A 13,363-nucleotide genomic window follows, 5' to 3' on the forward strand; every position below is an offset into this window, starting at 1 on the left:
CAAGGATGCGGGGTAAGGGCGATCTCAGCGGTTGAACGCCGCAAGTAGCTCGTGGACGATTATATGGCTTCCGCTGGGTCCCCCGGAAGCGAACGATCCTCGGGGCATGACATAGTGTGTCGCCGAAACGTCAACAAAAGAAGTTTGATGGGATATATCCAGGAGAAGTTGGCCGCCATGGCCGATCAAGCAGACGGAATTTCTGCCGAGCGTGCCCGGAGGTCGTCTATTATGTGAGCGAATAGTCATGTCAGGGAGTATCGACGAGGGATCGGAGCTGAGCACTTCATGAAAGTTAGTTATCGGTGTCCCGGAATTTCCTGACCACGGCGACGGGCCTGCAAGCCATGAGGTGCACAAGAAGACGACCTATTCCAGGAAAACTTGCGACACGAGCGTCGCTTCGCTTGGTGTTGGCGGGCGGCGCGATACACCTTGCTCGCCCACACAGGCGGAGTACAAGCGCATTACCCGCGCACGCATGAAGGAAGAATCGGCAATGCCGGTCAGCCGGCTCTTCCCACGTGGTTCGCAGCGCTTCACTCGGACGGCCCAACCTGACCCACTCCCATGCATTGCTACGGTGCGAAATACGAAGAATTCCGCACGGATCGCCCGGACGACCACATACGGAGTTGCGTCTGACTTGGTGACATCCACCACTATGACCCTAAAGGCATTCGGTCCAGGCTGGTTAATACATGGGTAACCTCTTCGAGGCACAGTCACGACACTTGTAGATACGTTTGCCAAGATCGATTGATGCGGACATCGTGGCTTTTGCAGCGGCAGTTGATTACAATCAGGGACCATAAATGGCGAAAATTCAGGAGCGAATTATAGCGACCATCGGCCTGAGCGACGTCAACAGGATGTCGCAATTCGAGGAACAGAATGACAACTCGAGGAGTCCCGAGGGCACGGAGACACTCAGATAAAGTAGCCTGCAGACGGCCCGGCTTGGGGCGGAAGACCGAGGGGGGCCTGCGGATGACTGCCATGTTAGAATGCAGGCTTCGCAATCCCCGTGCATGGCCAGCGGGATACACTTCCGCTCGAGACTTTTGTGGGATTGCGGTGCGATAGCATTAGGGAAGTCAACGATAGATACAGGCTTCGTGAATGTGGAGTAGACGACTCTAAAAAGGTAGCTTCGAGGCCGCGCCCTTGGCAGGCTTGAGCGGGTTCGGACGGCGGCGGCGGTAGTACTGCAAGGCGACGCGAAGTCATTCACTGAAGATAAGAAAAGGATAGGAATCGTACTCACCGCCCTGTACTTGGCGATACGTTCCGGCATATCGCGCAAGAGGATCCTCCTCCGCACGATCTTCCGCGGCATCTCTCGCTGCCACTTGTGGCCCTTGAACATCTTCTTGCGTCCCGCGTACATCTTGACAATGGGGCCCTCGTACTTCCGCGCGGGCACCTTGCCCTCCCACGTCACCTCCGCCTTCCATATCCTCCTAACGCGTCCCGGGCGCAAACGGAGAGCCCACGCCAGCGGTCGTGACGGTGCGGGTTCAGCTACCACCTCTTCGCTATCGGGCTCGAGGACCTGCTGAGTCACCGCCTTGACCGCGTCGACGGTACCTGAGGTCGTCGCCGCGGCCTGCGGCTTCGCGTCCGGCTTCGCGCCTGCAGCTTTCGCCTTCGCCTTGCGTTCCTTCGGCGACTCGTAGACAGGATTCGGGTCCCACTTCGGGCCGGGCGGAAGCAGGTCGAGCGTGTCGCTGAGCTTGGCCGCCTTGACGAGCTCCTTCTGCCTGCGCCTGGAGTAGAGCGGCTTTTCCCAGCGGCCGGTGACTGGGTTGCGCGACGGCAGAAACGGGTTGAACAGGCTCGGGTTTTTTGGCGGTGCGCCGGGAAGAGGAGGTAGTCTTGTCAGCTCCCGGACGCGGAAGGCCTTTACGGCGCGGAGCGCCTGCGTTGCGGACATCTCTCCTTGGTCCGGGACACGAAGGAGAGCTTGGAAGGTGTGGCGAGGCTGTGTCAGCTCTTGCCTTACCGGGAGGTTCTCACGCGTAGCCTCTTGTACGTAGCAGCAAGACCGACAACCCCATGACGCACACGTACGATACGTTCCCTATGGTGCCGTCGTTTATCACAGATATTGACTCCTGCCTGCGGTACGTCTGAATGTCCATCACGTTCGACCAGATTGACAACGTAAAACGGACTTCGACCTTCGAATTCCATTTACTTGCCATGGATTGTTATATTGGTTCGAGATGTCACTGCTAAATATCAAGTACACCTAGATGTCGCGGAAAGAGCGTTCGATGCAAAAAAAAAACTGCAAAAAGTCTAGTGTAGTAGTATATGAAGCTCGGGGGACAATATGAGATGTAACCTAAACATCAACGACATCGATGAAAACGATTAAAAGGAACGTGATCCAAGAAGAATAATGACGATGCAAATTGCTATGCAGGATGCGATGGGGGCGTGTAGTACTAGTAGGGCAGAGTCCTTATGATCATTCATCACAGAAACAGAGCGTGAGCGAGGTTGGTTTTGTCCATGCGACCGAGTCGAACGAAAAGCTGCGAAGCTGAAGCAAGATCTCCGGGGCATATTTTTTTCCTTCATGAGTGTGAAACTTGCCAAGCACGCGCCGGACTGACCCATCTTCGTCGAATTGGACGATTTTCCGGAGCGTCTTTCGACGAAGAGGCCTGACGTAGTCGGCAGCCAAAAAAAACGAGGGTGTAGCGGCGAGCGATAGCCACGTCGAGGACGGCGAGCCCGACGTCAAGAAGGCAGCGAAAACGGGTCCACGTCCGCGGGTCCTGCGCGCAACGCCCCCATGGCCGCAGCACTCGCGGGTCAAGACCGCGATATGTTCATCTTAATCCGCCCACGCCATCGTCGCCGCCTCACCGCGCCCTCACGAGCACCTTCCTCTCCTCCTTCACCACCCCCAACCCCTCGCCTCGATAACCAGAGCCCTTCCAAAACTTCCACCTCGACCGCCTCTTGCCCGACCCCGTACTCGTGGTGCGCACCTCAACCGCCTCAACCGCCGCCTCCGCCTCCGCCCGCGCAAGCCCAGAACTGCCCGCGCCGAGGTGACACTCGCTGCCCGATGTCGACGACTCGTCCGACACCGGCGGCGTCGGCAGCGGCACCACCGCCTCGTTCTTCTCGCGCAGCTTCGCCTTCGTCCGATCTGGAGCCCTAGGCGTGCTAGCCGGAGGTGCGTCGTTCGCCAGGTCTGTCCGCGACACCGTCGGCGGCGTCGGCGGCGGCGTGGCGATGCCGAGACCCATCGCGCGCGCCTGCATGCTCAGACTCTGTGGCGCCGCGGGTGCCGACCCGTGCCTCCCGCCAGGTATCAACGCCCTCGAGATCGGCGCCGATCCGGGGATGGTCGCGCTTGCGCTCCCGAGCGAGACCGCGCGCGGCGCCGTCGATGGCCTCGATGATCGCGCGAAAGAGGGGGGCACCGCGGCCGAGAGGGACGTAGAGCGCGCCGCGTTCGCGTCCACCACGACGATATCTTCCGGCCCCGCGATCCACGCGCGTGGGATCTGTCGCGGGCCGACGTCGTCTAGCGTGCCGGCGAGTATGAGATCCGGGATCGGGACACTCGCCGCGTCGAGCTCGAGCACGGCGCGGAAGGTGGAATCCGTCATGACAAACTGCTTCGCGCGCTCGACCTCATCGTCCTCTTGAGCGCCAGCGTTGTGTAAGCTGGTCACCGGGTCGGCAAAGTGGACGAGGAAAGACTCGATGCTCTGTATGAGCTTGAGCGCCGGGCCCGTTGTCGTCGCAGAAGAAGAGGTGGACGGGCCAGAAGGCGCTGAGTAGGAGGACAGGGGTAGGACGTGGACGGCGCGCGCAGCGTTAGGGGCGGTGCTGGGGGTCTGCATCGCGGACAGCAGCGCGCCGTACAGCGAATCCTGCGACTGACTCGCGGGCGTCGCCGGCATCGAGGACGGGTAGACCACGTTGTTCTTCCCGAAATACGACGATCTGCGGCTCCCGGGTGTCGGTGGCGCTTTAGCTTTGCCGTTCACGGATCCTCCGGGTGTCTGCGGCTGAGGCCGGGGAGGGAGCTTCCTTGCCAAAAAGGGCCGAGAGATGGTGGTGACGAGGATGATCTGTTTCAGCATCGTCTTCTGTGGCAGACCCGGAGGCACGAAGTTGAGCACGACGTCAAACGGACGGAGGGCGGGATCCGTGCGGGGTTTGCTGCCGAAGAAGGAAGAGCGCGAGCGGGGGCTGAGGAGCATAGATCGCGGCCGAGGCGACGTGGACGCGGCGTTGAGCGAGATGTAGGAGCCCTGGACGGACGCGGGGACGCTGTTCACCGTTCGAGGAGAGGACGGGCCGGGAGAGGTGAGTGAAGGAGGAAGGGCGAGGCCATCGTCGCCTTCGGCGAGTTCGTGCACGCCTGAGCCACCCGCGGAGCGCCATCGTCGGGCAACGCGCTCGGCCCACTCGAGGATCCGAACGAACCGGACCGCGCCGGCGTCTTCGAGCGCGAGCGGAGCAGGGAGGCGGAGGACGCGGACCGCAGGCTGCGGCAAAGGTTGCGATGCGAGCGGCGGTGGCTGGTGGGTGACGAGGAGAACGAGAGAGTGGGCATGACTGGGGGAGTAAAAGATCGATTCGAGGTCGCGCTCGGACGGGGCTATGATCATGTACCGTTAGCGACGTGGTTTCTGCTCAATGTAAAACCGGTACGCACTGCCTAGGACGAGGATGACTGCGCGACGGTCAGAGAGCGCGCCGAGCGAGGAGAGGCTGTCTTGCGCTATTGTCCAAGGCTCGCGCAGGCCCGGGTGAATGTCGGCGAACGGGTCGAGCGGGAAGCGGGGCCGGAACTCGTCCGAACGCGGCTTGGGTGGACTCGCACTCGCGCTGATCGTCGCGCGCGGCGACGAGGACGAGGACGAAGCCATCGGGATCGTGGTGGTGGTAGTGGTGATGGGCAGGGTGAAAGGGAACGGGCGGTGAATGGCGTCCGAGCAGGCACACAGGGCTACTACGGGCGAACGCAATCGTCATCCGCCGGGCTGGTTCGCCGTCGCGCTGTCAGATCCGGAAAGTCGGCATCCAAAATAACAAAATGCCAAGATCGCGGCGTCTGCTGCGAGGACCGTTGTTGGTATATGTAGTGCTCCAACCCCCCGCAGGATTATAATGGACGACCGGCCTTCGTGCGCCGTCCGCGTCAGGTGGTTAGGGCGCCTGTATAGGAGCAGGACGTGGGCGGGACATATGACGCCCCTTCCGTGTTTTTGACCGGCCACGAAGGCGCTGCACGCGGCCAGGGCACTCGCCTCTTCCGGCCACTTGATCCTCCGCTGTCCTGGGTCCGGCAGGGACCTGCTTGGGCCGCCCGTCCTTCGCTGCGCTGCCTACATGCAGTAGTGAGATCCGATCGTGCTTATCTTAGCGACCGCCTCTTCCGCCCGTAAGAATAGAGGTCGCGCCCTGCTCCCTATCGCTCGTTATTTCTGCATCGTCCACTGGCGCAGCGGTTCTGCAGCAGAAAATACACCGCAGTCGCCATCCGTGCGGGTACTGGCGACGTCATCATGGGCATGTATTTACGCACACCACGAACGTGGAACATTTCCGGCCGCCTTTCGCGCGCCCGTCCCACGCCCACTTTGCATGTCCACGCTAATAGCAGTCTCTTGGCCTAATGCGGTCCAGCCCGACGGGACTTTCCAACTTCACGTCCGTCTCTACGACGAAAACCTACACATCCGCCTTCTGCAGTCATATATCGTAGCCCTGTGTCAGTCGACCCCACGACGGCATACGTACGAGCGCATACGTTGGGAGCACAAATTCCTCCCCTGTCTCGATTGCAGATCGATCTGTCGCGCTTGCTTCCGTGCCCTGGACCGTCTCTGAGTTGGCGCAATCGGGCTTCCCCGCGGACGACAGGGAGCGCTGGATACAGGAGTCGCTCGACACGGCCATCTTTTCTAAAGCTGGTAAATCAAATCAAATCGTCTCCGACCAGCAACTCTCACTGATCCGACATATCGATGCGCCGGGTGCCGTACGCACAGAGGAAATCTCCTTGACCAAAACGCAAGGTGGAGCACATACTAGCTTCCGTGTTAATCCCTAGGCCCTACGTCCCTTCACCCGCTTGGCTTCTGGCTTAGCTTCACCGTCAACGCATATGCCGTCACCCGCTGACGCACACGTCGCCGGGATGACAGAATCGATGAGGACAGCCGGCATCTGCTCCCATAGTCTCGCGCAGAGTTCCTCGTTGTCGCTCGCTCACCCGAATATCGTTCTCTAAATCATTGAACCTTGGCCCCAGCTATCCGCACGACGATGGTAAACGCAACACCATCCCCTTCGGTCAAGCTTTTCAACCGACCGAGTCTCTCCTCTTCTCGCTCGCTCGCCCGAAGCCATGGTTTGATACATCATCTCTCTCCTTGGCGTTAACGAGCTGTACGACGACGATGGGAAACGCGACAGGGCCCACGAGAACAATAAACTTCGCTCGCAGCGAAACATCACGAACTGCCGAGCGCGGGGGCGTCGGAACTCGGGACCGGTCAGCCGCGGAGGAATTTCTGTCTTTTCTAGCGATTGCCGTGCGTGGAGTACGGGGCTTTCTATTGCCTTCGTATAAGACTTGCGCGCCGGACCTCGCCAGCCACCACGTCGCCCTTCCTCCAACTTGCGGCGCGGTTCGCGTGAACGACGATGTCCGTATCGTCTTGCATTCACGGTCGATGTAGAGGTCATAGTCGACCTCCGTCACCTCGTTCGGGACGTAGAGTTGCTTATAATGATAAAAACATATTGGTGTCTGCTTGGACCTCCCAGGTTAGATCGAGGTACAAACACCATATATTGCAATAAAACCCCAGATGATACCTGCGTTTGACTATTCGTACTGAAACTGCACCGCTCCTTCCGCTCGTGAAGCAATGCCTAGACGACGGACATGAACACGGCAAAGGCTAATGAAAGGCTCGTATGGACACTGAATGCGAAGTGTCTGGATGAGCACCAAATGCAACGACCCGGGAATGATTAACAAGCAACTAGAAGATGCTAGCGCCCGCCAGGTCGTCCACATTGAGCCAGTCGCTGCCCTCTTCGAGCAGCATCTTCCAGATGCATTTCTTCAGGAACCCAGGCCAAGCTGGCGTATTCCAGAAGCGGGTCTGTAGTCCTTTGGCGTGTGCCGCTTGAACGAGCGTGCGTATCTTCTTCTTACCTGTGCAATGCATAATCAGCAGGTGAGAATCGCAATTAACTCACGTGGAGAGCCCACCAAGGGAGGGTATGATCCACGCGATGCCAATCGTCGCGCCGAAATCGGTGCTAACAAGAGGGGACAGGGTGGATACGAGATCCTCGTCCTTCGAGACAGAGGCCAGCGGTCCGTCCAGGAATATATCCCTCACGGACGCTTCACTACTTCCCGACGCCTGGTTAGCCCCGGACGTGCCGAGCGCCTGCACGGACGCAATGGGCGTGTTGCCCGAGCCGACCACGGTGACGAGACTGATGTCTATTGTGGACAAGGAAGAGTTCCAGCTGGATAGATACCCAGCGCTGCGCAGAGGCTCGAGGGCCGTATGGAGGGCTGCGAACGTGCTACGATGAATCTTGTCGTCGGATTTTCTGGTCATGATTACAAAGACAGGCAATGAACGTACGTTGGTCCATCTGACTTGATGTCTATCAGGAGCTGGAGCGGGAGCGTAGGTGCGGTAGGGTATATCCCTCTGCAATCAAGGACGTAAGCCTGATTACCGAACGCAATACTGTTCAGCGGCAGTGCGTACCTCTTCGGGTGCTCCGGTGGTACATCCTTGTTTGCGGCGTCCAACATCGCCTTCAGGGGGTCAAGGTAAAGCGTGGCGAGGGTACGCTCCGGGGTGAGTTCGTTCTGGGTATGTCCGACCTGTTCCGGTCGTTCAAGCATTCTGCTGGTTACATCACGAGGTACATAACTCACGAGCAGCGTTCCATTCACGAGCCAAATATCGGCCTCGACGCTGGCAGCGCCATAGCTTAACGCCTGAAACAACGGTATGGGATGTTCATCTGCCAACGTGAAAGTTTCGTCAGAGATGTGTCCGAATTGATATATGATCGTCGTTGGCGCGAAAAAAGACGCTGTATCGCGCCGACGAGAGCTACGATCGATAACTCAGCCAACTCAGCGCAAATCCAGCGCTGCTCCCCAAGCGGAAGCACATGGACCAGACGCGGTGTCCTCATACGTCTGACTTCCTTTTGGTATTGAACTCACTCACAATCATTGTGAGCATGAAACCTGCGTGGTATCACGCCTGCGGTCACCGGTACCTCCAGCTGCGGTACAGCGCCTGTGCGAAAGGGACTCTGCGGATCGGCGAAACGAAACAGTGTCACCTTTGTGGTCGGTAGAGGATCAGACATCGTCGGCCTAAAGACTTCCAAGGAACAGATCGCCAGTTGCGAAGTGGGACGGCGACTAAGACAATGAAACCGTTCGCGCTGAGAGGTAAGAGCGCTAGCGGTTCGGCGGGACCGTCGTGTGCCATCTTGAGCACAGCGGGGTGACAACCGCGGCCATATTCGGAGGCAAGGGGGGATCTAACAGCGTTCGCAAAGCACCGAGTGTTCTGAGCAACGTGCGTACACGACGAGTTGTGTATGTGAATATCGCAAGGGTGTGACATCAGGTGATGTACGGTCAGCGTCACCCTGCGTCACCGATCCGTAACTTCTTCGAATTCGTGCGCTTCACGTTCGTATATTCTTGCTTCATCACCTCTATGTAAGGTGGCCTATATCTTGCACGGCAAAGTATGGCTGGCGCGATAAGTGTTTAGACAGGTGCCCTGAACTACACCTTGCCCGTGCGCTTATCCTTGAGACTATCACCTCAAGCCCCATAGTCTAACATATGTCGTACAAGTTTAGCCCAGTGGGAATCGGGAGCACCTGTTCTGTAGGTATATCCAGCTATCAGGATTATATATAACACCCTCAGGGATGCATTACTATTCCTTGGGCACCCTCCCCTCTTCTCGCTCTCTACCAGCATGTCCACGAGCGCACTAAACGTCGTCCTCGTTAGCTGGGATACCTGATATTTGTGCGAGTGCTAAACTCTGCGCAGGGGTGCGGGACGTTCGGAGAACCCGGGACTGATGGAGCGCGTATTCACGATCCCCGAGGCAAGCGCCAGCAGCTTTCTCTTCTGAACACTAACGTAATCGCGATCGTCAATCAGATGTAGACGAGGTGTTAGCTGTGTTCCAAGCTCGCGGGCACACCGAGGTGCGTACTCGAAATCACCAACCGACTGAGGCGCTAAGAATACGAGCAGCTGGACACTTCTCGAATCTATTCGGCCGGAACAGGTGAAGAGTATCTCGGCAAACTGGATGTCGCAAATCGTGGCTTTGAAATCGGTACAAAGATATTTCCTACATTATCCAACGCGCAAACCAACGCCGCCTGTACGCCATCCACATATTCTCGGTAGGACAACGTGGCACTGAGAGAGAAGTGCAGCAGCGAGCGGTTTGATATCTCATTCACCTGAAGTAGGCTCATATCCACTTTGATATCGACGTCTCATATCTTGATTTCGTTCTCCAGGATTTACGAAAATGCTTGGAGGAATCTTTGAGGGCGTTGAAGACCGAGTGAGTTGGCCCTGGGAAGAGTACGACATGCATTTTCGTGCTGTCTCATCGATTATCACAGTTCGGTTGATATATGGTACCTCCATGCACCCGACCGGAGTGTTCCCTACGAGACCACCCTGAAGGCCGTTGACGATCTTCATAAGGAAGGTCTTTTCAGGCGACTTGGTCTCAGCAACTATCCCTCGTGCGCTCAATCTACATTGGCGAATAATGGCAACTCTCATATTTGTATGCTTGATCCAGATGGGAAGTTGCGGAGATCGTCGGGATTTGCAAAACAAACGGATACATACAGCCGACAGTATATCAAGGAGTTTACAACGCGATCCATTGGTCAGTCGTGTTGTCGACGCTCTCGGACTTCGCATACCTGCTGAACGCAACTCAACAGTGCTGTTGAACCCGAGCTGTTCCCGTGCCTTCGCAAGTTCGGAATCAGTTTCTATGCCTTCAACCCTCGTGTGTGGCTAGCACTCAAACATGAAGTGCTGAACTGATTTCAATAGTCGGCGGCGGGTTCTTTACCGGAAAATACACTTCGGCCACGGAGCAAGTCGCAGCGGGGTCGAGGTTCGATCCAGAGAGTCAGCAGGGCAGGGTAAGCAAAAACACATCAAGTGAACTCGTATAGACAACCGATACCGGTCAAGGCGTATCGCAACCGGTATTGGAACGAGTATTATTTCCACGTCGTGGATAAGGTCAAAACATCGGCCGAAAAATATGACATGACCATGGCTGAAATCGGTGGGTGATATTTTTAGTAATTACTGTTCACGTCCATAGACCCAGTCACTAAATGCCCCCCCCACATGCCTAGCGTTCCGTTGGATCTCGCATCATAGCTTAATGAAGCGTCAGCATGGAGACTCGGTGATCACCGCGGCCTCGAGCGCCGCGCAGATCGCACAGGTCAGCACGGTTAACTCACGTTGTGATCGCAGGGCGCGGTCCCGTCGGAGGTAGAACTAACATGAGTTCGATGCGATGATACAGAACCTCTCAAATCTCGAGAAAGGTCCGCTGCGTGAGTGCCGCACACTATTATTCGATATGCCACGACTCTTAACTTCTACAGCGGATGAAATTCTGAAGACGTTAGATCAGGCCTGGCTAGAGGTCAAAGCCCGCGCATCGGGTTACTATCGCTGAGCCGTATATGTATCCATCACTCTTCTTCGGTTCGCACGCAAAGCAATCATGGATCACTACTATTGTCCTTCGGAACAATGAGCAATAGGATACTGGTACCCGTAACGCTAGCCACTATGCAGAAAAGAAGTCCTAGCACGACTTGTTCAAGCAAGTGGGAGAAGACGAGTTCGGACTGGATAGGTCTTGGGCGCTCATCCTGTGCACGAAGAGCCCGGTCACCATACATGCTTGGAGAGAGAGGTGCCTCTTGACCACCTCATGACCTTCGATTTGCCAAGCAGCAACACGACTCTCCATGACTCTGGCTAGACTGAAGCCCTTGGACCGGCTGCACTGATGGCGCACGGGACGTCAACAACATCCCCCCACCCTCGGCATTCTGCACAGTCTGGCCCATGTCTTTCCAGAAGAAAAGCATGGACAATAACCTGCATACGGGAAGTTCAAGACGCTGTCAGCGCACATAATTCAGAGCGCATCAATGGGAGACTACAAACCTCGTCCACATGGAACTTTCCCGCCGTGAATCAGGATCGGCAAAAGCGGAGGAATATGCGTCGTGCACGGGATGGTGCAAACTGGTCGCATGTCCGGGCTCGTACGTAGGGTGAGCATATGGGCGAGGTTGCGGCATCGCGATCCGTGCAGGGGCATACGAGTATCTCTCCGTCATGGTCGGACTTGGATTTTTGAATTTTGTGAAGGTTGCGGGTGGATATGGGTACAATCTTGCTGGCTACCGTCCACGACTTCAGACAGGGCCATTTATACGCCTTGTCTGGCACCGCCGGACGGCCTCATTCACATAGCCTTCCAGTCAGGCATCGACAGCACGATAGGCCGAACCTGCAGAACCTTGAAGGCAATGCTCAATAACCTCCATTATGTGTGCTGCGGTCAGCCGTAATCTAGCGCCATTCCTGTATGGTTGCAGATCTGGCGCACAAAATTGTTCAACGTGCCGGGGTAACAGCTCACTTCGATGTCGCGAAAAAAAACCTCACCGGCTTATGGCATGCCAGGCATCCGGGCCGACCCACGCGAGGGCTGGGCCTTGCGGGAAGATATGAAGGCGCGGAATAGCGGGGCGGATTCCCTTGCATGTTCAGTGGCGCCACTCAGTTCGATAGTTGTCGACACCCTCGACGTCGCGAAGCTACGGCCAATGTTAAGGCTCCAGCTTCGCACATAGAAAACGGAGTGCTGCGTGTCTGAGCCTCCGTTTCATTCGCAAGTTTGACAGTAGCATCATCTACCAGGTGAGTAGCTCGAGGGGGAATATGACCCAACTCGCGAAGACTTACCAATAGGAAGGTATATGACTATTTTGCCGCCTGTTCAGTCAATCGACTTCGAGTCGTTCCGATTGAGGCCCCGTCGGGGGTTTCGACTCGAAGTCGCATACACGAAATAAAGAGAGACAGAGAGAGAGAGAGAGAGAGAGAGAGAGAGAGAGAGAGAGAGAGAGAGAGAGAGAGAGAGAGGAGTGTGGTCCAGGGTCACCCGACAAAGGAGGATAGGATATAAAGTAAAAAGCCGGTATACAGACAGCAAAAAGGCGAGCGAGCGAGCGAGCGATGGGGGTGCGGGCCAAACAAAAAAGAAAACGAGCGCATATAGTCAGGTCAGGTCGAGTTCTTTCATCAAAAAAAAAGCGTAGATAGGTGAGCGTTTAGAGGATGTTAGGATGCGTCGGCGGCGGGCAACGAAAATCTCAGAAGCATGGAAACACGATGTAAAGAAAAAAAGAAAAGAAAGAAAAATGTCCCACATTAAAAAATCCGGGGGGCCGGTTGCGTTTGAGTCTTTCGTTTATGTTTCGTTCTCGACGCGCGGGGTGGAGGTTTTTCTCTTTATTTATTGCGCATCTGGGCGCGCCCCTTATCGACCCGTCCTCCAATACTCCATCGCGGAGAAATCGTGCGCGGGAGAGCCCGCCGCCGAGGAGGAGGAGTGATGCTGCTGATGCGGCGCGGGCGGGTTCATGGCGAACGTCGACGTCGAGAGCGGCGTCAGCACCGGCGCGAGCGACGACGACGACCCCGACCCCGAGCCGGATCCGGATCCCCTCCCGTCCCGCGCCGCCCGGTTATCGGCGTACGGCTCGTGCGGAGGAGGATGAGGAGGGTGAGGAGGAGGGTGACCGTACGCGGGCGCGTCGGAGGACGAAGAGGACGGGGAGGGGTAAAACGTCCGGGTCGTGCCCGCGCCGGCTGTGCGATCCTGTGCCTGTTGCGGTTGCGGTTGAGGGTGCGGGTGCGAGGCGGGCGGGATCTGCGGGGAGGAGTGGCTGGGGTAGAACGGGGAGCTGAGGGTGGGGAAGAAGCTCGTGGGCGAGCCGCCGGCGGTCGAAGTAGTCGAGGTCGAGGTGGTCACGTCCGGCCAGGAGCGCGTCGTCGACGCGTACGCCGCGAACGAGGCTTGTTGATGCTGTTGCTGATTGTGCTGCTGCTGTTGCTGTTGTTGTTGGGTGTGCGTGTGCGTGTGCGAGGCGGAGGAGCCAGTGCTCGACCCGGCGGAGGAGGAGCGGTCGTACCGCACGCCGATGTTGAGATCGACGGCCG

General features: G+C 57.2%; 6 protein-coding genes across 6 annotated transcripts in view; 1 reads left to right on the forward strand and 5 right to left on the reverse strand.

The window, feature by feature from the left end:
• Positions 1-1,071: 1,071 nt before the first annotated feature.
• On the reverse strand, positions 1,072-1,970 carry PUNSTDRAFT_143919 (uncharacterized protein). The gene is made up of 2 exons (XM_007384172.1): positions 1,268-1,970; positions 1,072-1,208 (listed from the first exon to the last, which is right to left on the reverse strand). Exons 1-2 carry the CDS (start codon positions 1,934-1,936, stop codon positions 1,140-1,142), a joined length of 738 nt encoding a protein of 245 aa, XP_007384234.1. The 5' UTR covers positions 1,937-1,970; the 3' UTR covers positions 1,072-1,139.
• Positions 1,971-2,212: 242 nt separating this feature from the next.
• Positions 2,213-4,907, reverse strand: PUNSTDRAFT_143920 (uncharacterized protein; the record flags this gene model as incomplete). The annotated part of the gene is made up of 2 exons (XM_007384173.1): positions 2,213-4,636; positions 4,694-4,907. The coding sequence occupies 2 exons, from the start codon at positions 4,905-4,907 to the stop codon at positions 2,877-2,879; spliced, it is 1,974 nt and encodes a 657-aa protein (XP_007384235.1). The 3' UTR covers positions 2,213-2,876.
• Positions 4,908-6,250: 1,343 nt separating this feature from the next.
• On the reverse strand, positions 6,251-6,842 carry PUNSTDRAFT_52720 (uncharacterized protein; the record flags this gene model as incomplete). Its single annotated transcript, XM_007384174.1, has 1 exon — positions 6,251-6,842. A coding segment is annotated over exon 1 (457 nt), but the record flags the coding sequence as incomplete, so codon positions are not given.
• A 192-nt stretch (positions 6,843-7,034) lies between these two features.
• Positions 7,035-8,032, reverse strand: PUNSTDRAFT_68644 (uncharacterized protein; the record flags this gene model as incomplete). Its single annotated transcript, XM_007384175.1, has 5 exons — positions 7,035-7,210; positions 7,268-7,593; positions 7,656-7,724; positions 7,785-7,903; positions 7,958-8,032. Coding segments are annotated over 5 exons (765 nt in total), but the record flags the coding sequence as incomplete, so codon positions are not given.
• Positions 8,033-9,032: 1,000 nt separating this feature from the next.
• PUNSTDRAFT_134677 (Aldo/keto reductase) lies at positions 9,033-10,796 on the forward strand (the record flags this gene model as incomplete). The annotated part of the gene is made up of 14 exons (XM_007384176.1): positions 9,033-9,062; positions 9,110-9,149; positions 9,224-9,270; positions 9,320-9,452; positions 9,508-9,539; positions 9,595-9,641; positions 9,703-9,828; positions 9,888-9,977; positions 10,036-10,103; positions 10,151-10,242; positions 10,295-10,391; positions 10,465-10,556; positions 10,641-10,671; positions 10,723-10,796. The coding sequence occupies 14 exons, from the start codon at positions 9,033-9,035 to the stop codon at positions 10,794-10,796; spliced, it is 999 nt and encodes a 332-aa protein (XP_007384238.1).
• A 1,884-nt stretch (positions 10,797-12,680) lies between these two features.
• PUNSTDRAFT_126386 (uncharacterized protein) overlaps positions 12,681-13,363 on the reverse strand; it is a gene marked incomplete at both ends in the record, with an annotated part of 2,506 nt that continues 1,823 nt past the window's right edge. The window contains one exon of the mRNA XM_007384177.1: positions 12,681-13,256. Coding sequence (XP_007384239.1) covers positions 12,681-13,256 — 576 coding nt within the window. The remainder of the gene's footprint in view (positions 13,257-13,363) is intronic.

The sequence above is a fragment of the Punctularia strigosozonata genome (genome assembly GCF_000264995.1).
Source record: "Punctularia strigosozonata HHB-11173 SS5 unplaced genomic scaffold PUNSTscaffold_7, whole genome shotgun sequence".
In the NCBI taxonomy this organism is placed as follows: Eukaryota; Fungi; Basidiomycota; class Agaricomycetes; order Corticiales; family Punctulariaceae; genus Punctularia; species Punctularia strigosozonata.